This window comes from Aedes aegypti, chromosome 1 (genome assembly GCF_002204515.2).
Source record: "Aedes aegypti strain LVP_AGWG chromosome 1, AaegL5.0 Primary Assembly, whole genome shotgun sequence".
NCBI lineage: Eukaryota > Metazoa > Arthropoda > Insecta > Diptera > Culicidae > Aedes > Aedes aegypti.
In genome coordinates this window covers 285,523,325-285,549,952 of record NC_035107.1, presented here as the reverse complement: position 1 = coordinate 285,549,952, position 26,628 = coordinate 285,523,325, and the positions used below count along the sequence as shown (strand labels likewise).

Sequence of the window (26,628 nt, the reverse complement as noted above, 5' to 3'; positions counted from 1 at the left end):
TTGACAACTCGTGGACGAGGACTGTCAAAACTGGTATAAACTTGGGCGATTCGAACGGTAACGGATCTAGGCAAATCAGAAAGCTAGGGGCAAGCGGATTGACTGCGCCCACGAAGAAAGCTATCAGCACGATCAGCACAGACAAACAGACGTCCCACTCTCATCGTTGTTCATCAACCATCTTTTTAACGGTCAATTTAAAAATATGGTATGTGGTCTATCTTCTGCGCCTACGGCTGCCTGTATTAATAACTTTATACTTGATCGGGTAGTGTGAGTGCAGAGACCCGAACGAACACGTATCTGACATTCCTACCACAGACAAACAGACGTCACACTCTCATCGATGTCCATCGACCACCTTTTTAACGGTCGATTCAAAAATATGGTAGATGGCCGATCCGCCACCCGCAGCGCTCGTATCGTTTTTGTTTGTGTTTGACGTTTACACACTACCGCCATCTGTTGGCCCGTCGGCCAAACACACTGATTATAGCATTGGGCGTACATGTCTTCGTGACTATGATTTTGATTAAGATTTGTTCTAAGTGTTACGTCTGTTTGTCTGTGTTCCTACTGTCAGTGAAATAGATGTAATATCGAAATTGCAGTGTCATTTGTGAATTATTAAACAAAGCTGAAATTATCAAGTAAATTTTTAATTTTAGAATGATTTATAAGAGTTTACTATAAGTTTATATTATTGCAGATTACTTACACGGAGAAAAAAAATTGGTAGAAACAACTAATTTTCGCTTCATTTCAAACAAAATCTTAGGTTGAAATTTGCACAAACATGTTCTTAGTTTGATTTTACTTTGTGCGTTGGTTGAAACAAACTAAAATTCTAGGTGGTTTTTAACTTGGAAATGACGATTGATTTTAACAACTTTTGTTTGAAACAAACTAGAATTTTGTTGTTGGATTTGACAGAAGTAAAAACAACCAAAATTTTAGGTTGTTTTAAACTTAGAAAAGCGGTTTGAAAGAACAAAATTTTATTTTGGAACAAAGTAATCTCTTGTTTGTTTTTAACATTTTTTTTTGTACGAAACCCTGCTTTGCTTTCATTCTAAATATTTTAATACAAAAATGAATTGAAGAGCATAAATTTATTGTTTTATATTACTATATACATAACAAATTAATAATCAATTTTATATGCAGCTTTCAATGTGGTCCGCATAAACAATCCATTGACCCATACGTCATTTGCGTGATTCCTATGGGGAACGTTAAATTTTCCGAAATACATTATCTGTAAAATAAATCGAGTTGATATTGTATAAAAATATGTAAATTTCAAATTTTACCTTTTTCCTGAAGGAGGGAAACACAGATAAATCAAACATCTTCCTGGGGAATTTGAACAAAGGGAATCTGAAATATTATTAGAGGTAGCGTAAAGGTTACTATTTCCGGAAGCGGTTGTGAGATTAAAGGTTTAACAATACTTCAATAAATGAGTTATGCTTACCTAAAGATACACACATATGACAATATAACATCATATACAAACTGGTAGATATCAAATAATATTGTTGAGTATATCATAATAAATTAGCAAGCGCTGCAAAAAAACGAGAACAAATCAAAAAATATAGACAACCTAATTTTTGGCAAAGGTAAACTAGGCTTTGGTTAGGAATAAACTAATATTTTAGTTTGAAACAACTTCGACCAATGTTGAATCAAAATGAAAATTCCAGTTTAAAACATCACAACTTTTTAGGTTGTTTCAAACAAAACCATGACTTTGTAGCAACAAATTCATGGTTAAGAACAACCAAATTTCTAGGTTGAAAAACAACAAAAAATTTGGTTGTTTCAAACTAGCTTGATTTTTCTCCGTGTATATTAAAGTTCATTGAAGAAGTGTGTTATAGAGCCATTGCGAGGTAAAAGGAGACTAAATGTAAGTTTTAAAATGAAATTGTGCTTAATTAAAACCTAATTAAAATGAATAAATTAAAGCTTTAACCTTACTTTGATCGGGAACAAGGATGAGTTTGTTTCAAAAGACCTCTAAAACCAGACGTTCTCAACAAACGGTATTTTTTATGTTTATCAAATTCCCTTAGGAAGGCTGTCACTAACGCGGTAGTTTTATAATTTACAGATTCAATTATTGGCAAATTAGCAAATTGAAATTGATTCCGATCGACCTCCAGTCGGTCAATAACCTAGGAAACAGAAAACAAACCCGACCCAACATATGGGCAACGATAGAAGTGCATTGACATCAAACCTGACTCTGGAGAAAGATAGAAAGACAGAGGCAGGAAAAGGTTCCATCTCAAAATTTTCCGAACTAGCTATTTGACACCGCCAGTCTTAGACAAAAGCAGCACCCGCGCGAAGAAAGGAATAATCAAAAAAAATAATCAAAAACGAATGCACGTTAGCTTATCTGTACGCACCCTGAAAGTAGTACTGCAGCTCGGACGGATGCACCGATCAATGCGCATGGGAATAGTATTGACGAGGCGGGCGGATAAGCGCAAGAGAAAAAGACACAAATAGAAAGGTCGTAAATTGCGACGATAATTACCTTTTGTCAAGAAGGCGAAGATGTCTCCCTTTAGGTGGTAAGTCAACTTACCAGAAAGAAGTTGAGCAATGTGGAAAAATCCACCATTCTCGCTTTGCTTAGGTTCTACGGAACCGGCAGCGATAACCAAAAGGCCCCTAGGGACGATCGCCGACAAGATAATAAAAATCCTAAAACAAATCCAAGGGAATGAAAATGCGCAGCCGTCTCATAGCGAGGGAGGTCTGATAGCGCTAGGATTGGTACACCTCGAAGTTGATTATTTTGAGCTGGCATGCATTTGTCGCGTATGGACTGGATTAGGTCCCGGGTTTGGAAAAGTAATAAAAATCGACTGTACTTGCGCGTGTGAGGTAGCATGGGAGGGAAAATAGAATAATTTAGTTGATAAGTAAGAATTCTGGCATCTCTTTTTCACTTTAGAGTTAAGTTTGGGTAGCCAGACCCAAGGCCTCTATATAAGCGGAATGAAGCTAGAAAAATACAGGATTGTCTTTTGAATACTCGATGCGACCAGTCAATTAACTTGAAAGAAATCTTCTCTCCTCTTCCTTTCCCTTCTTAAAGTTTGAATTCTATAAGGTTCTGAAGACGGACCATAGGCCGCTCCCCTAATCATAGCGGTACTAGGCCCTTCCCAACCTTATTTGAAGGCAGAACTTAATCTTTAACGTGTTGGAATTCTCCTAGCTTATGCCAGGTGATATTCCAATACTGCAAAGACAAAGGGAAATAATTGACCACCTGAATCAAGTCTCAACCAAAGTGGTACTAGGCCCTTCCCAAGTTTGATTCAAGTGAGAGATCACAACATCAGCTAGACAAGTTTGGCTGATGATAGATTCGCTACACAATTTCACATCGACACTGTCGCACCGAAGAGTTCAAACCTTCGCGGAACGTAACATCGGGTTACGGATTAACTCGGTGTGCTTCGGGTCGGAAGCTTAGGCTTCAGTGCGCGACAAAGGCAGATTCTCATCTTGGCCTTGTTCTCGGCAGTTTTGACTTTTTTTTTCTGTTTCTGTTCGGGATGAACCACTGCGACCAGTTTTCTTTGATCTTTTGTGGTATACCCGTGTCCTTTGTTTAGTGCATGTCGTTCTACTCCATTACTATTGAGAAATAATGAAGTAGTTGTTTTTTATACAAATATCATTCTTTACCATTTTGCATAGAGCCTCGTTAGAAAAAAGATACCGCTATTTATACCTTTTTGAGAAAACAGTTTTTCACCATTAAACTCTCAAAAGCGCGCCCCTTAATCAGGTTCGGCCATTAAGCTTGTTGAATGATAATGATTTTGACCATGCATCGGTACTCTAGCGTATCAAATTATTGCTTCTACTTATAAGGTTCAAAATCGTTTTTTGAAACTGTGAACAGGTTTCATCGCATGAGACATTTAGATTCCTTGAAACAAAAAGCTTATTTTAGAAGTTAGAGATCTGCTACTCCACTGGATTCGGAATCGTTTCCCTCCTAGATATCGAAAGATAAACTCTTGAACTTGGAAAGAAATTATCTCATGCGTTGAAACCAACCTCAGATGCTGATTGAGCCATTTTTCCACTTCGACCTCCTGATCATCTAGGACAAATAGGTGGGTCTTAGTGGCTTGTTATTGACTTCACAGCACCAATCTGGAGTTCGACGGTTGGACTTCCGAAGCGAAGTTTTGAACGAACTAACTGTCATTGCTCTGCCGGCTCGGCTTTTATCACGACTGTTTTTGAAAACAGTCCAACATCACGTCGACGGATGAAGTTTCACCACAACGGAGGATTTGTCAGTTCGAGCGCGCTAAAATCCTTCCGATTGAAAATGTGTTGGCGGTGCTTAAGGTGCAACTGTTTACTATCCATGAATGATGATCAATTTTGCAGTTTCGGGGATGTGATATCGGTTCTACCGGACAGAGATGAACTGAAAGTGTATCAACATGCCTGTTGTTAGCAAGCATATGATCCGATAGATCACCAAATGACCGATATGAAATAAAAATAGAAATATAAGAAATTAGAACGCTAATGTCGCTGCAAACCTTGTGACCAACATCTGGTGGGCATAATTTAAAGGTGGTACTCAAAGTGTCAAAATTATTTTATTTTAATCATAGTAACATGTTTTCAAAATCAAAATAACAGTTCTTGGCAACGCACATGCGTGTTGTGTTTCATTGAAATAATTTGTTTTTCGTATGCCCTGAAGATCTCCAGGCAAAAGATAGCAAAAGATCGCTGTCGTTCCACAGGTGATTAATTTTTATGTATATGGATTACACAAATGCGTAATTGAATTGCTCCTTTGATTTACATAGATTGAATGCTTCAACCAATGGCAAGACGGATGGCGACTATCTCTGTGCTCCCGGTACTTTTCAACCTGCTGCAACTCGACTCCGTATGGTGAAACTTTGGAGACATGTACGAGGAAAACGCAAGGATCAATTAGGACAATTGCAGTTGTTTATGATGAAGATGAATCGAAGCCAAACTTCAAATCTGAAGAACCGAACACCTGTACGTGTATCTGCATACGTGTATCCGAGCGAATTCTGAGTGTCCATTTCCGATACGTTCTGCCGTTGACTCGGTTTGGGAGTTTTTATCCATCTCTTTTGTTTCAACGATTAGGATTTGGCTTCACTTACATCCCGCATTTCACTTTCAGGATACGAAAAGAAGTACAAAACAAAACAATCGTTTTGACACTTTGAGTACCGGTAGATTGCGCCAATAGAAAATCAAGGCTACTGTGGTTCATTCATTCCCATCACAACCATCGTATGGAAGGAACAGCGCCTCTAGCATTCTATATCTAATATTTCTATTGATATAAAACAGAAAATTTTTATTTTCAACGATAGTTTGAACACAGACAAACAGACGTCACACTCTCACCGATGTCTATCGACCACCTTTTTAACGGCCGATTCAAATATATGGTAGGTGGCCAATCCACCACCCGCAGCACTCGCATCGTTTTTGTTCGCGTTTGACGTTTACACACTACCGCCATCTGTTGGTCCATCGTCCAAACACAGCGATTTTAGCATTGGGCGTACATGTCATCGTGACTATGATTTTGATCGGGATTTGTTCTAAGTGTTACGTCTGTTTGTCTGTGGTTTGAACATAGATTGTTCATGGATGCCAAGATGAGTCTATCGTGTGTTACCTTAAGTTCGTTGATAAAGAAGAGGAAATTGGGCGAAGTCCTCTTTCTGAATTTTATCGGGATGTACAATACTCTCTTATACTCTTCCGACCGTAACATATAAGGGCCCATTCACAAATTTCATAACGCTAGAGGGGGTGGGTGGGTGTCCTCGCGATGTTACGGCCCATACAAAAATGTAATAATATTTATACAAAAGCGTTACAAGGGGGTGGGTGGGTGTCCAAAATGGCCAAATTCAGCGTTATGAAATAAATGAATGAGCCCTAAGCACAGACAAACAGACGTAACACTTAGAACAAATCTTAATCAAAATCATAGTCACGAAGACATGTACGCCCAATGCTATAATCGGTGTGTTTGGCCGACTGGCCAACAGATGGCGGTAGTGTGTAAACGTCAAACACGAACAAAAACGATACGAGCGCTGCGGGTGGCGGATCGGCCACCTATATTTTTGAATCGACCGTTAAAAAGGTGGTCGATGGACAACGATGAGAGTGTGACGTCTGTTTGTCTGTGCCCTAAGTATTCACAAGAACAGATACAGCAAGAGTACAATTTGGTAGATCTTACCTTGTACGCACCTCGAAAAGGTGATCTACCCGCGTTACGGGTAAAAAGTTTTGACTTCAGCATTGGGGTTTTTTTTAAAGCTACTGAGCTCATATTTGGTCACAATATGCGTCGTATTGAAGTGCTTCTTGTTGTAATGTTTCAATTTGGCGGAGAAAAGTGAATTATAGAAGTGTCCAAGTAGCTCGTCACCCTACAACGAAAATAATATATCTGTTCACATCCCTATCGCATTTCCTTGCCAAAACTGGTATAAAACATAACATTCCACCCACCTCCTCATTCACCTAACCCCACCCACAAACACAAACATCAGTCAATCAAAAGCCGAAATTTTGTTTTTCTGTTTCGCCGTCGTAAAAAAAAAGTTACAAAAGTGTTTTTCTCCAATTTATGGGAATGTTTTGACTAGAATTTATCATTCCTAATCAAAGGGACTATACTAATTATTGTGTGTTAAAAGTGTAACGATTTGTGTAACTTTTGTGCATTTCCATAGTGATTGTATTCGTCTAACTGTTCCCTGAGCGAAAGATTTTTTGGTGAGTCAGCAGCCCAAGATAAGGTTGAGCCCCAAAACCACTCCCATCGGGTGCTGATAAAAGATTTTTTCCTCGATTTTAGATAACGACCGATAGCGATGTGGAAATCGACGGCCGGCCGCGACATCGATGTGGGCATTGCCCCCGAAGCCGATGACGACTGGGAAACGGATCCGGACTTTGTGAACGACGTCAGCGAACAGGAACAACGATGGGGATCGAAAACGGTGGAGGGATCGGGTCGAAGTGCGGCCGCCATCGACATGCGCCAGCTGCGGGAGGAAACCGAGCGGGCCGACAAGGAGAAGAAGCTGAAGGATGGACCGAAATCTTCCCACGGGTACGGAGGAAAGTTTGGCGTGGAGAAGGATCGAATGGACAAATCGGCGCTGGGGCACGATTACGTGGGCAAGGTGGAGAAGCATGCCTCCCAGAAGGACTATTCGACCGGGTTTGGGGGTAAGTTTGGCGTGCAGTCGGACCGGGTGGACAAATGCGCCGCCACTTGGGAGCACAAGGAGAAGGTGGAGAAGCATGCCTCGCAGAAGGATTACTCGACCGGATTCGGGGGCAAGTTCGGGGTGCAGACGGATCGCGTGGACAAGTCGGCCCTGGGATGGGACCATGTGGAGAAGGTGGACAAGCACGAGTCGCAGAAGGACTACAGCAAGGGTTTCGGGGGGAAGTTTGGAGTGGAGGCCGATCGGCAGGATAAATCTGCGGTTGGGTGGGATCACGTGGAAGCGCCGCAGAAGCACGAGAGTCAGCTAGATCATAAAGTGGTAAGTTTGAATGGGGTCGGTGAGATAGTCACGGTGATAATCAAATCCTTATTATCAGCACAAAATCTCCATCAAATCTGCAGGGCTGAAAACAGGTCTCTTTTTAGAGACTCGGTCTCTATTTTATTGAAAGAAATGCATCATGGTAATGTATTTCTAATAATTCATGAACTTCAACTGAAAATTGGACTTCTACCGAAGAAATGTTGGTGATGCCTTTCTTTCTTAGCCGATGGTAAAAAAACGCTACAGAAATTAATATGGGGCTCGAATTATTCAAAGATTGTCAGAAATGTTGCTCCAGATTCTCTCCAAGAATTTCTTCAATGATCAAACCAGAGTTTACGCTAGAAATCGCTTCTGGAACAACATAAAATAACTCTAATGTGTCTTCTGCAATACCTCAAGATAGATTGCAGGGAAGGCTTTTACGAACTTTTATACGTCCATGAATTTTTCTAATAATTTCTATTGAATCTACAATGAGTATGATAGTCAAAGGATTGTCCTACCCATGATTCAACAAAAAATACCAGCAGAAAGCATAACAAATCATTTAAACTATTTATCATCTGTTCAATATACATACAAACTCGATCATGGTCGTGCTTATTCTTATAGAGTTTAGAAGACACGATAAGTTTTTCATGGTTTTCTTGTGTCTGGCTTGTTTAAATACCGGTTGAGAACATCTGAAGTGAAAATCCTGGGGAGCAATCTGTAGGAATTGTTAGAAGAAACTTATATGGCCGTTATAAAAACTAACATTTATCAAAGAGCAATCATCTATGACATTTCTGAATGAATCAATGGAAGTTTTCTAAAAAAAACTAGGCCAACCCTGTATATCTTCTGTGACAAATTGCCATGAGAATTCCTGGGAGTCATTCTTGTGAAGCTTCTGAAACATCCATAGTGTTAAACTTTTCCGTAGTCTGAGCGATGCGTGACTCGACTGAAATTTTATTGCATGTTAAAAATGATTAGTTTTAACATAATTAGTACTTACAATTAAGTTTTACAGTGGTGTAGTAGAAACCGACCTCAAATATGTGCTAGGACAGCTTGTGGTAGATACCTGTTTATTTCAATGAAATGCTTAGACATTTTGCTTGGCCAATACAAACTGCTACTCACGGTTAACACCTGATCGCAACTTCGTAAGGGTGCTCAAATATGCTCGTCTTCCAAATAAACGTGATACTTTCTAAATCGATACATAATTGTAAGCTTAGTTAGATATACCACATCTAGTTCAACATAACGAATTCATTGTTATCGATATTTACCTGATATAATGCTCAAGAGGTTATTTTGATACTAGAAGTAACTTAGCTAACAATTTCATCGCCTAGGGTAACCAATATATTTTGGACCCGTATATATTTTGGACCCCCTGGGCCGATTTCCTCCAAATTTCCCAGTTTAAATCGAAAGACCAACTCAATTCGCATGCCATTTGGAAAGGTAGGATTATTCCGCAGTTGCATCAACCGTTTGTACAAAGGCAATGTGTTTATTTTATCTGAAATTAATTTAATTTAATCGATTCATCCATGCAATCGTTACAATACGTTACACACAGAAATTGGAGCCGTCAGAAATTTTTCAATTGTAAACAAAAACTTTTTTTCAAATTTCTGAACTAAAAGCGTAGAATTTCATAGGTTTTCCATTGTCAATCGATTGATTAGACTATGGGCAAGCATATTATACAATCAGTGTCGTGGACTTTGTCGCCAAACGATAAAAAATGCTGGAGGTCCAAAATATATACTTTGAGGGTCCAAAATGTATTGGTGTGTCCAAAATAATGAAAAACAGTGCTTCACAATTCAATTATTTTCGCCGTTTTTTGGATCCTACATGACCGTATGGACATTTTTATCTCGTAGAGGAAGTTTTTCTCTGCATTTTGGCATGTTCTTTGACTTAGTTATGCTGTGCAATTAATTAGTTGGGACAAAATACTAAAATCACTTCCTTAGGGGGTCCAAAATACGACCGTTACCCTATTGGCTAATTGTATTGAAATAATAAGGAAAAAAACTAATTATATTGCAAAGTTTGTGGTAAAACGTGTGAGCTATTCTTCTCTGCTCCTCTATAGAAAATGCAATCAGTCAGGTTGTTAGTGGATCTGTTCAGTCCTATCTATCCAAAGGGCCTATTCGCTTTGTGCGTCAACACATAGAAAATTATCGGAAGATTCTTGAAGAATCTTTGGAAGAAGTAATAGATTACTTTAAGACCGTCGGAACGTGCGATCCTTTTTGATACAATCTGTTTGGGCACGTCAGAAATAAATCATCAATGTTAACTTCCTTTTTCCGATCAGCCTAGATAGCCGCGTAGTGTCGGTAGCGGTTGTTTCAATTGGCTAAGAATTAACACTACGGACTGCCTGTTCCGGTGGTAAAAGTCCACCTCACAGGTGACCCCTAATTTATGTGGCTGTAAGCTTACCGTGCCCAAGAATGAATGGTTAGAGGGGTCTAAATAAAACCTAACCGCAAACGGAGCCTGTGGAGTACCAAGGCGCCCTCTACAGTATTATGTCCTTCCTGTGCTACCCGGAGCAATAGTGCTGGTGTCTTTGTGTTTCTCCGAGATAATTGGCTGCCCTTCTTCAGTCTCAACCCTGAGGCTCAATAAGGGTGGGATTATTAATACGTTATAATTTAGTTTAATGTTTTGCTTCATGGTTTCGTATTATGCGTTTTACACAGTGTATTCTGTGCTTTTCGCCTTTGGCGTCTTTAAAGAGATACCGATCTGGCTTTTTCGCTGTTGGTCTTTTTCGTGCTTAGTTTGCGAAAAGCTCAACCCTGCCTAGTTTGGGTAATGACTACGGTAAGGGTAGCTCAGATCAATCTTCTGCATAAAACATCAGCAACGATCAATCTTTGCAGACTCATGCAAAATGGTACAGCTCAAGTGGCGCTAGTTCGAAAACCTTACTTTTATGAAGGGAACTTTTATCTAGATAACCTTGTAGATCCAGTTTTTGCTACTTTCAGAAACATGCAACAGCAAACTCGCGTGTCAGGCCTCGTGCATGCTATTTTTTCGAACAATTTCACCTAGTATCTCACTTTCCGGCAGGGGCTTAGAAAATTTTGAAATTTTGTGTTTACAAAATTGGGCATATTTGTAGTTCTGTGGAGAAAATTTCAACTCGATTGCTTGAAAGGGAACAAAACTACAGCATGTCAAAGTTGAGCATTTTGTATGAAAATCGACATGCGCTGCTATTATTCAGAACAGCACTGTAGATAGCGCTAACGTTGCTACACTCATTTCTGAGTTAACAATCAGAGATGTATATGCTGTCACAATTGATATTTCTGTTGGTGACCTCAATAGGAAATACGTCTTTCGTTTTGTGATGTATTTACCACGGATGATTTCAAACGAGTTGTCGTACACTGCCTATGAAAAGGCTTTCTTCGATTAGTCCCCTGAAATATAGTCACTTTCAATTTCCAGCCTAGGATTGCATATATGCAACCCTATAGGGTTGCAAAATTTTCTAAGCTTCACCGTGCACACAATATTTACCAACGTTTGTCCCACCCATGGTTTCGAACGTGAACTTGACGCACCTTATTCTAGCAATAAACCATAATGGAAAGTTTATAAAAATTCCTTCACGTATTTGGCACCTTTGGGAATTCTTCTGCATATAAAAAATATTCATGTAGCTATCCCTTTTGAACTCGGTCAGGAATTCTGGAATTAACCATATATTTTCTTCCTTTAAAAATTGCTCCTGGTAACTTTATTAGGGTGAATAACTTCTTAAACTTCTTCAAAATCTCTTTTCATATTGTTTTATAAAATTCAACCTGAGACTAATAATAATACGTTTAAGGATACGTTTGGAAACTCGTTTAGATTTTTTTTAGAAAATCCACTAGAATTATTACATAATTTGCTCAGGGTGTCGACTCAATTTTGAACATAAAATTCCCCGACTTTCCAGTCCTTTTACAGAAAAATTCCAGGCCATGCAGATCTGTTGGTTTGTTATGTTTTAGATCGCTTGAATACAATGAGCAAAAGCTTTTACTTTACTTAAATACACCTGTCAGATATCTTTTTCTTGGGCGTTTATACAAGATGATATGATAAAACTGAGCACTTCAGTATTTACTTTTCAAACTTGATAATTCGAATAAATAAAGCGATAAAAGTTGAGTATAAGCTCAGAAAATTTTGAGTCACCTATTCACCATACTCATTTGAAAACTTCAAATAGAGCATATATATTTAAAATTGTAAAAAAGGATGCACTCGTATACTGAACTACATCAGATATAATTTCACAAATATCTGGCAAAAACAAAAATGTTTATCATCTTCCGCTTTTTGGTTATACCATTTTTTGTATATAAGACGCAAGACTATCAAGATTATCCACCATGTTTTTTAGTGGAAGGGCTTTCTTCCTGAATATTGACTATTTATTTTTCTAGGTAAAATTCCAGCCATTACTAAAGAAATTTCTAAGAGAATCGCTTCACGGAAATCAACAGAGATTTATCAGAAATTCATTTTTTAATTCTCAATTGTATTTTTCCGAATATTCCTCCATGATTTTTTCCTAATATTTCCCCCAGAAACTCCTAAACTTTTTTGGTGAAAGAATCTTGTTTTTGTGCAAAGTAACGAACCCAGAGAAGTTTTTTTTTTGCTAGTGTTACCAAGAAAGAGCCTTTTACATATCAGAACGATTGTCAGCCATTAAGAATATTGCATTAACTAAATTTCTCGAAAGTGTTCATGTTGCCCGATACCTTATTCACCCAATTTTGTATTTCGTTTTTCTGACATTTGTTGTGATTATCATCACCATGAATGAGAGCAGCACGTCGTACTTATGGGGACGGGCCTGATGTAGTGATTGGAATACACGCTTCTTACGCCGAGGACCTGGGATCGAATCCATCCCCGAGATAGTCATTCATGACGTTAAAATATAGCTACTATAGCTAGTGCCGACTTTATTCGGAAACGAAATAAAGCCGTTGGTCCCGAGATGAAACAAGGTCCGGGCCAAAAAATCTCGTTAATAAAGACAAAAAATAACGCGATACTTATATAAAATTTGAAGACTAGCTGAGGACAATTGGAAATTATTTCCTTTTTATGGACTCAAAATACGCATTCGTTCAATGTGTTCATTATCATTTTTAGGATTATTTCAGGAATAGAAATTTTTGGCAAAATGTATTAATTATTGCATAGAATACTTTCTAAAGAGAATTTTCAATAAGTAAACTCACAAACTGTCAGCAGATTCCTTCAAACCCAATTCCGCAAATTTTAACTTCCAAGGATTTACTGGAATTTCTAACAAAATTTTGTCGCGGAATATTATGATCTTCAGAATATCTGGAGAACTTCCTGAGTATAATCTTAGACAAACAAACTGTACATATTTGTAAGTAAGCTCCTGATAAAAATCCTGACGTAACGCTTGAATTCCGATTCACCACATTTTCAAAAATTTCTTGAAAATTGAAATAGATAGAATAATGAAATGATAGATATCAGTATAAAAGCAGTTTGCGGCATTATCTCAATATATATTGTTTCCATAAAAACAAACCTGATAAAAAAAAAAAACAAGAAATATCCTGTCCTGCAGATTTGTGCTCTTGAAAATGAGAACCCTAATGGTTTTGTTTTCTCTATTTATCGTTTCACCACTGCAGTTTTACTAAGATATTATGAGAAAACTCGTAATAACTGACATGATTTGATGGAGTGAAATCCATTTTTCTCAAGATTTTGAGCTAAATGAGCGGAGCTAGGCAATAGGTTGATCTGGGAAACTTTAGAAGAATCGACAAGTAATATCACAATGAACCTCTTAAAGCATTACCCTAGGCAGGGATTCCTCAAGAAATCACTTCTCCAGTTGTTAAATAGATACTATCCCAGAGATTTCTCCAGGAATGATTTTTAAGTATTTTCAAAAATACATCAGATAATTACTCTTTTCAATGTATTCGAATCCTCTGAGCAGAATTCCAGAAGAAATTAAAGACAAAATATAAGTGGCCTGTACATTAAGAAATTTGAAGTAAGCATTTATGAACCTAATGTAAGGCAGGTGAAAATACTTGAGAAATCTTAAGAGTTTGAATCTTTTCCTTGAATGTCAGTATAATACTCATGAACTCGCGTTGTGTTTATAAAGCTATTCATTTCAAATAATGCACTGAGGCGTTACTCTTTATGAAGAACGCAAATTAGTACCCGAAAAACAGATATTGACCAAAGTATGACCGAAGCACTCAGTTTCTTTTTTAACCAAAATGGTATCTAAAGTCACTTTTCCAATCCTTGTGTATCTATTGGCTCAAGAGAAATCTTCAGGGGCTCTTACACGACTATTCCACAGGATCTTCACTAAAATTCAAGGTCTTCTTCGGGAATCCCTCTAGATAATTCTTCAAAATTTACTCCAAGAAATCGTTGAGCAGGCACTATCCGTGTAACTCATTGAAATATTTTCCACTAATTCTTTCACCGATATAGCCAGTTGTTGCTTCAGGAGATCTTCCAAAAATTCCTCCAGGAGTTCGTCCAAGAAAGTCCTTATAGGTTTATTCCACAGTTTTCAAAGAAATTCGTTTATATTTTTTTCAATCTTACAAAAATCCTTCAATATTTCAGTATTTAGTATTTATAATTTTATAATCCTGTGATTATTCTAACTATTTTCAAAAGAATTTTCTCAAGAGATCAACCACGATTTCTCTCAGCAAATGCTTTAAAAAAATCCTCTCAGGAATTCCTAATTAAATTCGACCAGGGATTTCTCATGGAGTTCCTCCAAAACATATATATGAATATCTCCAGCATTTTATCCAGGGAAGACCTCCTCCAAATCTTTCAAATTCTTCTCAAGTAATTAGTTAAGTTTTTCCTCTCTGACTCATTCAACTTAAGGATTCACACCACATTCATAAATTAGTTCAATGATTTCACCCATCATTCCCCCACATTTTCGATTTCGTCCGATGTTTATTTAAGGGATTTCTTCAGAAAACCCTGCAGGATATTATTCAAGGAAACTACTAGATATTTTTCTCAATAATTATGTTAGCAATTTATGTTCGAATATTCCAGGAGTTCTTTCAGGAATCCTTACTGGAGTTTTCCAGATTTTTTTGTTTGCAGTTTCGTCAGATACTGCTTTATTTTTTTCATGGAAGCATCGGATGTAGTCAGAAATTACTCTAATAATTTCCGGGAAATTATCTTGACTGTTCTTTAGAGATAACTCTAAATTTAAGACTTCCATGGGAAAATCGTCGGGAAGGATTGGTGAGCATAGGTTTGATGGAGATTAATGATTATAACGCTCTGGGGATCACCATGCGTAGTTGCCTGACGGTCAAGATGAATTGGTATTTGATTCAAGGGCTTCGGAGGCAAATTTGGCGTCCAGAGCGATAGGAAAGACAAGTCGGCTCTGGGCTGGGACCACGTCGAGAAGACCGAAATGCACGAGAGTCAGGTCGATCACAAGATTGTGAGTAATTGGAATTGGTCTATCGATTGGTGTTGGGCTATCTTTTGGGTCATCTCGCGGTGAAGGTTTCTCCTGCTTTTCAATTTAGGGAACGTAAAAACGGCAATTAGCTTTAGAGTTCTAAGGATTTCGAATCTCCATTTCAGGGCTTCGGAGGAAAGTTCGGAGTGCAAAGCGATCGGATGGACAAATCGGCCCTAGGGTTCCAGGAGCAGGACAAAATCGGCACTAACTATACTAAAACTAAGCCGGACATTGGATCGGCAAAGCCTTCCAACATCCGGGCTCGGTTCGAGAACTTTGCGATGGCTGCCGAGGAGGAAACGCGGAAGAAGGCCGAGGAGCAGAAGCGATTGCGTCTGGAGAAGGACAAGAAGGACCGAGAGGAAGCGGCCAAGCGGGCGGTAGGTTTCGCCGGAGTCTATGTCCTGAATGTCGATGAAACAATGTATCTTCCTGTTTTAGAACAATGCCGAAACGGTAGAGCCTAAGAAGCCCGAGCGGAAGGGCCCAATCAATACAGGTCGGGAGCAGGGAGTCGGAAGTGCTATCAGCAACTTCAACAAACAGCCTGACACGCCAACGGAGCCTATCAGGGTAAGTTCAGCACACATAAGTAAGGGTAGGGTGGCCCATAAATTACTTCGTTCACGGTCAGTCGGATCGAAACAAGAGCAGCTTTGACATTCCCTAATCGCTGACTGTCAGCCACAGCAGCACCTTCTTAGGGAACTTGGTGTGTGAAATGAACTTCACCTTAGGAGCTCCGGAACCGGACTTTCTTTCGATACTCTGATTGCTGTCTAATAGTGCCAAGATGTTGTAGATGCCGGAACGGGCATATCCTGCGTCCACAAAGTGCCGCTCGATGTCCGTTTTCGACGCGGCGGTGTTCTTTGAACGCGCACACTGCTGAACGGAGTTGCTTCCGTTGCTTCACTGTTTTTGCCATCACGGTTAAAGTTCGACAGATAGAGCTGTCAAATTATTGACTGCTGACTCATGGGTTACCTGTGCATGAGTTCACGAATTTGACGTTTGAGCGGTGCCGAATTCACTTGTTGCCATGGCCACGTAAATAACACGGCACCGCTCAAACGTCAGATAGTGAACTCGTGCATCGGTCCATAGATTGTTGCACGTCTGACATAACCTCGAAATTCCATATGAAAAAAATGTCGACAATTCCAGCAGTGAATGTCAACTCCAAACAATTCCAGCAGTGAGTATCAAAGAGCAGGACAGTCTATTGAGCATGATGAAAGAGGGACAAAGAAGGAGAATTGTTCGTGACGTCACCTTGCACTCTCTTATGAGCCTATTTTTTTTTTTTTTTTACAAGGGGGAAATCTGCAAACAGATCCCCTGAGAAGGTAACTCAGGGAATGCGGGGATGACGCACCAACGACGACCCGCTAAAACCAGCCTATGTAGGGGAATGTGGGGCAAGATGGGCACCCCTAGTTTGTGTCGTTCCTACCGATTTTTTTCAATAAATTATTGGGGTTCTAATGAATACTATTAAATTGATATGATGGTCATAAATTTCAGCTGAAAAATCAACAGCACAACATAAATATTGTCAAAAATACATAGAAGTCCAAAAATTTACCTTTTCATATAAGATTTGTTCATTTAAAAGTAATATTTTTGTTGGGTAAACAAATTAACTCATACGTTTTTGGCCGTATAGTTATAGAATAATCTTCTGTGGATAATCAGGAGCAAAACTTTTATCAAATTTAAAAAAATATTTCAATTGTTTTGATTATATTAATAAATTTATACCCTTGGGGCAAGATGAGCACCATGTTCAAAATTAAGTAAAAGTGTGAAATTATAGAACCACATTTAGCTGTGGGCTTGACTTACGGTATCCTCTTTGCACAAAACAATTTTTCTAAAAAATATATAAACAAACAACAAATTTAATCTTGTTTTAAGTAAAATCGTAGCAATTTATGAAAAGTTATTTATGTTTTGATAAAAGTTTTAAAAACTAAGCTAGTTGAAGATAAATACCATCAGATATTCAAAATAATGTCTTGGGATATTCCCAGCATTGAAAAATAATGGTTTTCTTTAGTAAATTGCATCTTTTTATGGGGGTGCCCAACTTGCCCCGCAGTTTTTTTTAACCGATGATAAAAAGCTATTTTTTAACGTGTTATTTGGAAAACTATTTATCATTTTTTAAAACTTTTAATGGTTGGAGGTCAAAGTAATAATGTAAAAGATAAGAATGGTTACCAATTTTACCAAAATAAGAACGTTTAAGTAGGCTTAAATCGTGCTTATCCTTAGGGTGCTCATATTGCCCCGCCTGACCCTACTGTGTTTGAGCAATTCTTTTAGAAGCCTATGCATGCTATAAAACGTTTGACTTTTACTGTACGTGCTGTTTTCAAGTTTCCCGTGAGAAAGAGCGAGACAGCACCAACACCTTAAGATATTTAAAATAAAGCTATGACAACCTTACTGGTTAAGAGTCTCATTTCAAGGCCTTTGTATTTTCACAGAAAGAACAGATCACACTGCCAAAGGAAGAATCCCGTCCGGTCGTCCAACCGGATGTCATCCCAACGAGTGCCGTTCCGGCTGTACAACGACCTGAGCAACCACCTTCACCCGCACCAGCAGCCGTTGCCGAAGAAGAGCCACCCATCGAGACTCCACCGGTCGCTAGGAGTCTACCCGTGGCGGTTGAACCGGAACCAGAACCAGAACCACAACCGGAACCCACGCCAGAGCCTGTGGCACCGGTTCAGGTAGCACCTCCAGCGGCAGCTCCCGAGCAGGAAGAACCGGAAGAGTTTATCCTGTCGGCGGACAATCCGGGCGTGCAGGCCATCGCCCTGTACGACTATCAAGCCGCGGCCGACGATGAGATTTCCTTCGATCCGGACGACCGAATCACGCACATCGAAATGGTATGTATCATTAAATCGGTCGGTCATCTGGGTCATTTGGCATAATGCCATTTGGCAAATGGCATAACTTTTCATCAAGAATTTTTCTTTTAAAAGAAGAGATATAATTCTGATTATTCCAAATGACCCGTTCTCCACTCATTCGACACGTGTGTAATTGACCGGTGTTCAACCAATTCGCTTTTAGATCGACGAGGGCTGGTGGCGAGGATTGTGTAACAATCAGTACGGGTTATTCCCGGCCAATTACGTGCAACTGATTCAGTAAAGTACGTCGGTCACGTCGGACAGAAGACCCCTCTCGGAATCGCTCAAAGCACTCGACGATTTTCATCTTTTCGTTTTACGTTTATTTTATAGCTGAACCTTTGCATTAAATTATTATTTTTTATGTGAATTGCATCCCCAGAGAGCACTCGACGAGCATTTATATAGGTATTTACAGTTTATATGTACACCCAAGAAGACGAACGCGAGGAGTTTCACATTCCTTCAAGATGATTATTTTTTCCGTTATAGCTCAAGCGTAACTCTATTTTCTTTTTATCCAAACGACATTTTAAAGCTAAAACGATCATTGATTAGATAAAACAATTGTTAGGCACACTCACGAATAAATCTTCCCTAAAGTCTTAAAGTTGAATGACTTTACTATAGTTCTTACGCAAAAGACTCCTCTACTTAGAAATCACATCCCATGTGCAAAGTTTAGGATATCGTATTCGATCGAACGATACTGGAGTGGATGGTATAGCGATGCACCCTCGTTGAAACAGACGGTCACCCAATCACCCGCAATACACTCTAGTGTAATTTGTTCGATTTGTTCTATATATCACCTGTACTAATTATAGGATAACAGTGACAATTGAAGCCCGGCTCAAGTTCTACTAGCTAAAGCATACCGAATCGAATCCCTACAATACATAGAGAAACTTTAAAGTAGATGGAGTACCGTGTACCTTTTAATTCCGCTCCTAAATGCTTATCTTTGACAGATACGCGTATTTCGACTACCACTTGCAGTCTTCTTCAGTGTCAGTTACTCGTATCCACTGAAGAAATCGTCGCATCTCTCTACCTTAAATACTAACACCAGATAAGTACCTACACAATCAAACAACCTAGGAAACAATTTCGACAGGAGTATACCTGTCATGTCTTATACTCCTGTCGAAATTGTTTCCTAGGTTGTTTGATTGTGTAGGTACTTATCTGGTGTTAGTATTTAAGGTAGAGAGATGCGACGATTTCTTCAGTGGATACGAGTAACTGACACTGAAGAAGACTGCAAGTGGTAGTCGAAATACGCGTATCTGTCAAAGATAAGCATTTAGGAGCGGAATTAAAAGGTACACGGTACTCCATCTACTTTAAAGTTTCTCTATTTGAGATTCTGCTCAGAGGATTCGAACATTCATTAAAGACCTACAATACAGTCGAATTTCGTTCGTTGCACTACGTTTAATTGCACTTCGTTTTAATTGGGCTCCCGTTAAGTGGGCTATGGACCTTTGCATGGGTTCACTAATTTGACGTTTGAGCGGTGCCAAATTCACTTGTTACCATGACCACGTAGATAACACGGCACCGCTGAAACGTCAAATAATGAACTCGTGCATTGGTTCATAGCCCACCTAAAACGAAGGCAAACGTCACTTTCTGACATAAACCGTAATTTGTCAATGTTGGTAGCGCTGAATTTCTATTGTAATCGGTTATTTGACAGCTCAAAACTTAGCCCGATTAGTGAAAGTCTTTCACTAGGTGGGCTACGGGTTTAGTGCAACGAACGAAAGTTGACTGTACCAAATTTACGAAGCATTTTCTCTCCGAGTAATGCATAATGCAGAGGATCAGGTTTTTTTTATAGATTATAGAACTTAATCGATTGGTCACTAGCTGGTGGTGACCAATCGATTAGGGTTTCAGCTCAAACGGATGTTTGGTTCTCCAGATCCGTGCTCTTGAAAATTTGATCCTTGGCTTCGATTCATCTTCACCTAGCCATACCTAAAATTTTCAAGAGCATTCAAGACTTGAGAACCAAATAGCGCTCCGCGTTGAAAATCTATCCCATTGGTCACCACCAGCAAGCAAGCAATTTAATTGGCTTTCAACGCGATCTGTTGTCAGATTCTCTCGTCTTGCGCACTTGAAATTTCAAAGTTTGGCTTCGTTGTATAATCACCTTAATAGCAGGTTTGTGCAGGAGCTTGAAAAATTCGGTCAGGGAACCCATACAAGAATGAAGTAGTCCCTACGCCGATTTCTTCGGTTATTTCTCCAGCCATTTTCATATGAATTCCTTCGTGAATTCATCTGCGGAATTGCTAGATAGTAAGCTGCCTTTGCATCTAGAAAAATCTCCAGTTAGGAATTTTGTTCAGATATCTTCGCATGAGTTCAGCTCGATTTTCTACAGAAGTTCAGAAATTTCTCCAAAAATGTTTCATAAAATTTCCTGGACAATTTCCTGTAGATATCCCTGGATAAATACATTGGAAGCTTACTTGGAAAATTTCTCAAAGTAATCTGTACAGTGATACCTCCATGAGTCGATGTTCCATGACTCGATATCAACTCATGGAACCATACTAAAAACAAAATTTCATGGTTACTACGATGGTCCCTAGAAGCAGCTATCCAAAGGATTGCTGTTCCATGACTCGATATTTCCATGAGTCGATGGTCCCTTCAATATCGACTCATGGAGGTATCACTGTAGTAATTTCTAGGGATATCGTTAAAGTTTTCATGCTGTATTATTGAAGGTTTATTGAACTAATTTCATGGAGGAATTCCTTAAGGAAGCCGATAAAGAATCAATAAATGAATTCCTTGACAATTTTTTTATAAATATTTGCGGTAAAGTTCCCGTTTGAAGGCACTCAGTCGCTATTAGCACTGCATCAACTCTCTTTTTAACCCAAACAGTCTGGTAGAAACTGTGAAGACTCCAGAGAAACCTTCACAGACTCACGTGATTATTACTCAGATTTTTCAGGCAATTCTCTTTTAATTCTCAGAAGAATAGTAATGCAGGGATTCTTCGGTATTCAAAGCATATTTACCTTGAAATCAATCTTACACAAGTCGAAGTCTAGTACACGACACTGAAGACGGCCTTACAGTTGAGGTCGAAATACGCGTATCTGTCAAAGGATACAAACTCTAGTGGAATTAAATGGTATAGTACTAAATGTCATGTCTACCTATCTCATGTGATTTTCCTTATGACTCTGGTACCTTTTGCTTGTTCGTATCTACGGGATTTCTGAGCTATAAATACTGGCTGCCGTAAGAGCAGGGAGATAGACTTCCCGCACTGTGGACTGATTAACATATTATTTTATTCTTTATTTGCAGGATATAAAACTAAATTCGGTTTTTTTCATCTACTTACACAGCGTTTAAAGCAGCAGTAGCTTCTGTAGTTCTTCCAAAATCAAGCGGCGCCATCTTAGGATTTGAGCTCAACACCGAATGTACGTACAATATGCAGATGTCAAAATGAACTTACGAACCTACGTGTATTTCACGTAAGCGCGATAGGTAACCTCAGTAAAAATGACCGAGTCAATATTTGGTAGTTATGAATGGTTTAGTGATCTTTATCTTAGGCAGGTGAAGTGGAGGTAAAATGAATTTGGAATGATCTACGTGATTTTTCACGTACACGCAAAAAAATTGTGCGGTAAAAACTACCATTTTAGGGGGTTAACTTAAGCGCTCGCACCGGCAATTTTCAGCAGACTAGAAATGCGCTTGATTTTACCATGTCTGTTGTCGAAATCAGATTGTTGTAAATTCTTTCTGTCGAATGTACCAGTAATGTGGTGGGATGTACTGTAAACATAGTAAATTGGTCTGAAATTCCATGGTAGTTTCAAGAATGGGCGTAGTCAGCTACAATAGTAATTTTTACCACAGAATTTTTTCCCGTGTAGCAATGACGTTTGGATTTTTTTTTTTTTTGAGTGTACAGCTCGCATCCAAAAACTAGGTACACTGAACGAAATCTCCCGCCATAGATTGAATGATTTTTGCCTCATCCGAGCCCCATACTTATTTTCAGACACATTCAAGATGATTTTCATCTCCGGTGAAATCATCTGTTTACAAATCGCACTGTATGGAAATCATTCTATCTTGAAAGTATTTTCATCCTTTCAAAAGATGCTCGAGTTTGAATGATTTTCATACGTCAAAGAAAACAGCCGTCATTACATGCTTGGTGATAATAAAAATTATACAAATCGACTTCAAACAATAACCAAACGTTTATAGTTGTATACACATTATATTTAATTGTAAATTAACAACATCACAAATTCACATTAATCCAGGAATCTCATGGCCGCATAAGCCGCAGGCGTCGACACCTGCATGAAGCGGCTTCTGATGTGACTCCAAATTTCTAACTAAAGCCCTTGGGATGCACGATTTGTGGTTTACACTGTGGTACACTTGAATGCGGGCTTGAAAGTAAAAACATAATTTGTAAAGAAATAATTCTGAAAAAATCCTTTAAAAATGAAATTACCTGTGAAATCCAAAAGGCAAAACTAGGAACACCACGCTGCTTCAACCATTTTTAGGTAAAACAATTCCAAAAACAATTTGACGTTTAGGATCGTTAGTTTTCCGTATGATGTTTTACACGATAGTTGAATGATTTTTGATTCGGAGCATGGTAGAAAATAAAATCTGTCAGTCATTGCATGGTATTCATTTGTGTTGTCTTAATTCAACTGTCTACTTATTGTCATTGGGAAATATAATAAAAGTCATTTCCGAATTGGATGATTTTTGTTCAGATGCATGAGGATGCATCATATTCCTTAATAGTCATCCAAAATAAGGAATATGAATATTTTCAGTCATGTGTATTACAAATCATTCAATGTAAGGCTAGAGCTTTCGTTCAGTGTAGTTTCTTTTACTTCGCACAACAATATTATTACAAAATGGATAAGCCGTTTTATTCAGTTACTTGCGACATTTTTGTTCTAGTGTAAAATCGACTCCAGTAGCGTTTTGTTTTGATTCGTGGTTAAGTCACTTTGTCTCTCCATACAACGGAGCGGTGAAAGTAGCGGTTAGGTTGCGAAAGTTGAAAATCTTGCTTACGCCCTTTTGTAAATCTAAAATTAAACGTTCTAAAAGTGAAAAGTCGAGTTGGTTTAGAGTGGAACGCGTAGAATTTCGTCTGCAAAACACGTAGAATCGATAAAGTAAGTTTGTTCACTTTTCTGACTTGAGACTGTTTGAATAAGTTTTCGAGATTTCTTCGAGTTTCTTATCAATTTCCCTTGTCCGAAATTCATCCAGATTTTTCAAAGAATACTTGGAGAAATTTCTTCATATTTTACTCCGGGAAATCCAACGCAACTACCTCCAGTAATTTCCCCAGGTATTACTCTAAACTCTCACTCCAGAATTTCTTCCACCAATTGTTCTACCGATTTCTCCGGTAGTTACTGTAGCAGATTTTCCTACAGGAGTTCTGCCACAAAAATCCTAATAGGTTCATACAGGTTTTTTACAGATATTCGTTTAAGGATTTTTGTGTTTTCTGGCCTACATAAATTCCTTCAAGTTCCGCTGATTTTTCATATGGTTCAAAATTCACCCACGGTTTCTTCCAGAAATTGCTACTCCAGGGCAAGAAATCTACTGCGAACTCTCCAAGAAATTCCTCAACAAAATCGACCAAGATTCCTGATTAAATTTTTCCCAAAATTTCTATAGCCTTTCATCCATGAATTACTTCTTGCAGCTTGGAAGAGCGGTTGGTAAATGGCTGGGCATGGCGTACCATTGGTACCTCGCGTACCTGAAGGAATAAAATAGACCCCTCTGTGCGGTCCTTAGCCTCTTGCCCTGCAACTCCTATCCCTACCTGCTCGCAGTACTGGACGGGGTACGAGTAACCTCGGGTAACCAACCCTCGGTGGGAACTTTGGTCGTATGCTGACAGGGAAGGAGGGGTTTGCTTTTGCTTCTGCAAACCTTGAGCGTCTGAACTCTGTGTTAGGAGCGGCTCACAATAGCGTCTGTTCCCCATGTCAGGGGCGGTTGATCATCGTCCGAGTGCCAGAGAAGAACTCTAAGCTAAATTGTGCACTATGGTCCTCCGAACATTTAGGGGGAATGGTCCTCCGGAAATCTAGGGGCTTGGTGTCAGGCCCTACAAGCCAGTCGTAAAAAAGTCAAGCAACGAATAATCAACGAGAGAATACGAACCGGGACAATCGGCGAAGATCACAGCGACGTAAAGGGACTAGCGATTGGCAGCTCGGTACGTGGAATTGTAAATCTCTCAACTTCATCGGGAGCACACGCATACTCGCCGACGTGCTGAAGGACCGTGGATTCGGCATGGTAGCGTTGCAGGAAGTGTGTTGGAAGGGATCAATGGTGCGAACGTTTAGAGGTAATCATACCATCTACCAGAGCTGCAGCTGGGAACAGCTTTTATAGTGATGGGTGATATGCAGAGGCGCGTGATCGTGTGGTGGCCGATCAATGAGAGAATGTGCAAGTTGAGGCTCAAAGGCCGGTTATTCAACTTCAGCATAATAAACGTGCATAGCCATCACTCCGGAAGCACTGATGATGATAAAGACGCTTTTTACGCGTAGCTCAAACGCGATTACGACAGCTGCCCAAGCCACGACGTCAAAATCATCATGGGAGATCTAAACGCTCAGATTGGCCAGGAGGAGGAATTCAGACCGACCATTGGAGAGTTGAGCGCTCACCGGCTGACGAACGAAAATGGCCCACAACTAATTATTTCCGAGAATATGGCCATTCGTAGCACCTACTTCCAGCAGCTATACACCTGGAGATCACCACAACAGACAGAATCGCAAATCGACCACGTTCTGATTGATGGTCGGCACTTCTCCCACATTATCGACGTCAGGACTTATCGTGGCGCTAACATCGATTCTGACCACTATCTGGTGATGGTCAAACTGCGCCCAAAACTCTCCGTCGTTAACAACGTACGGTACCGACGGCCGCCCCGGTATGACCTAGAGCTGCATGGAGCCCCTCTTGAGGACTGCTGGAGAACAGTAGAAGCAGCCCATCAACTATGCAGCAGAGAGCAACGTCGGGTACGTGGGACGGAGTCGACGGAACGATTGGTTCGACGAGGAGTGCCAGGAGGTTTTGAAGGAGAAGAATGTAGCGCGGGCGGTCATGCTGCAGCAAGGGACCCGGCAAAACGTGGAACGTTATAGACGGAAACGGCAACAACAGACCCGCCTCTTTCGGGAGAAAAAAACGCCGCCTGGAGGAGACGGAGTGCGAGGAGATGGAACAGAAGTGCCGGTCTCAAGAAACGCGTAAGTTCTATCAGACGCTCAACGCATCCCGCAACGGCTTCGTGCCGCGAGCCGTGATGTGCAGGGATAAGGATGGGAGCATTTTGACGGACGAGCGTTTTTTTTTTGTTTTTTACAAGGGGGAAATCTGCAAACAGATCCGCTGAGAAGGTAACTCAGGGAATGCGGGGATGACGCACCAACGACGACCTGCTAAAACCAGCCTATGCACTGTGCTAGAGCAATTCTTTTAGAATTGCTCAAGTGGTGAACAGTGCATCGAAATAACCTTGAACTCAGACCCTTATCTCCCCGGAATCACTTTACGGTATTTCTGCGGGGAGGGACCAGTGCATATAGCACAACACGTGTAGCAGGAGTAGCAAACTGCTTCTCCCAGCCGACTTAAACAATGTTACAAGGGACCAATTTCGGCAGGGCTAATCCTCTGCAACCAACACTTGGTCGGCGCGCCATAGGCGCTGCAATTCTAACATAATGTGAGTGACAGCCATAGTTACTGCATTCCAGCACTCGACATCCGCACACATTCTCTCTATTATATTGTAGTGAGCATACGACCTCTCACAACAATGAAACGGGGGCAATCGAACACGACATGCTCCGCTGTTTCTTCCACACCAGCACAATCGGGGCACGCAGGAGATTCTGAGTGCCCGAACCTATGCAGGTACTGTCTATAGCAACCATGTCCTGACAGAAACTGCGTCAGGTGGAAGCACAGGCTATGAAGGTCTGGACAACGTAGGAAATGCCTTTGTCGGTACTGCGGAGGATGGAAACCAACCTGCCCCCACTTTGAGGGAGGTTAAGGATGCCATTCACCAGCTCAAGAACAATAAAGCTGCTGGTAAGGATGGTATCGGAGCTGAACTCATAAAGATGGGCCCGGAGAGGCTGGCCATTTGTTTGCACCGGCTGATAGGCACAATCTGGGACACAGAACAGCTACCGGAGGAGTGGAAGGAAGAGGTGATATGCCCCATCTACAAGAAAGGTGATAAGTTAGATTGTGAGAACTTTCGAGCGATCACCATTCTAAATGCGGCCTACAAAGTATTATCCCAGATACAACACAAAATCACACGATCTTAGTTCAAAATTTCCAACGGGAATCGTGGGTCAACGGATCTCCGACCATGTGTGGAGCTCGCAGA

General features: G+C 39.9%; 1 protein-coding gene across 3 annotated transcripts; it reads left to right on the top strand.

Moving 5' to 3' along the window:
• The first annotated feature begins 6,591 nt into the window (after positions 1–6,591).
• LOC110674164 (src substrate cortactin-like) lies at positions 6,592–18,983 on the top strand. 3 transcript variants are annotated; one of them, XM_021838046.1, is made up of 7 exons: positions 6,593–6,849; positions 6,932–7,631; positions 15,070–15,180; positions 15,327–15,584; positions 15,646–15,777; positions 17,700–18,110; positions 18,298–18,983. In XM_021838046.1, the coding sequence occupies exons 2-7, from the start codon at positions 6,948–6,950 to the stop codon at positions 18,376–18,378; spliced, it is 1,677 nt and encodes a 558-aa protein (XP_021693738.1). In that variant the 5' UTR covers positions 6,593–6,849; positions 6,932–6,947; the 3' UTR covers positions 18,379–18,983. The 3 variants fall into 3 exon arrangements, with proteins under 3 accessions (XP_021693740.1, XP_021693738.1, XP_021693739.1); XM_021838047.1 differs by having other exon boundaries at positions 6,593–6,872; XM_021838048.1 differs by lacking the exon at positions 15,070–15,180 and having other exon boundaries at positions 6,592–6,849.
• The last annotated feature ends 7,645 nt before the right edge of the window (positions 18,984–26,628 follow it).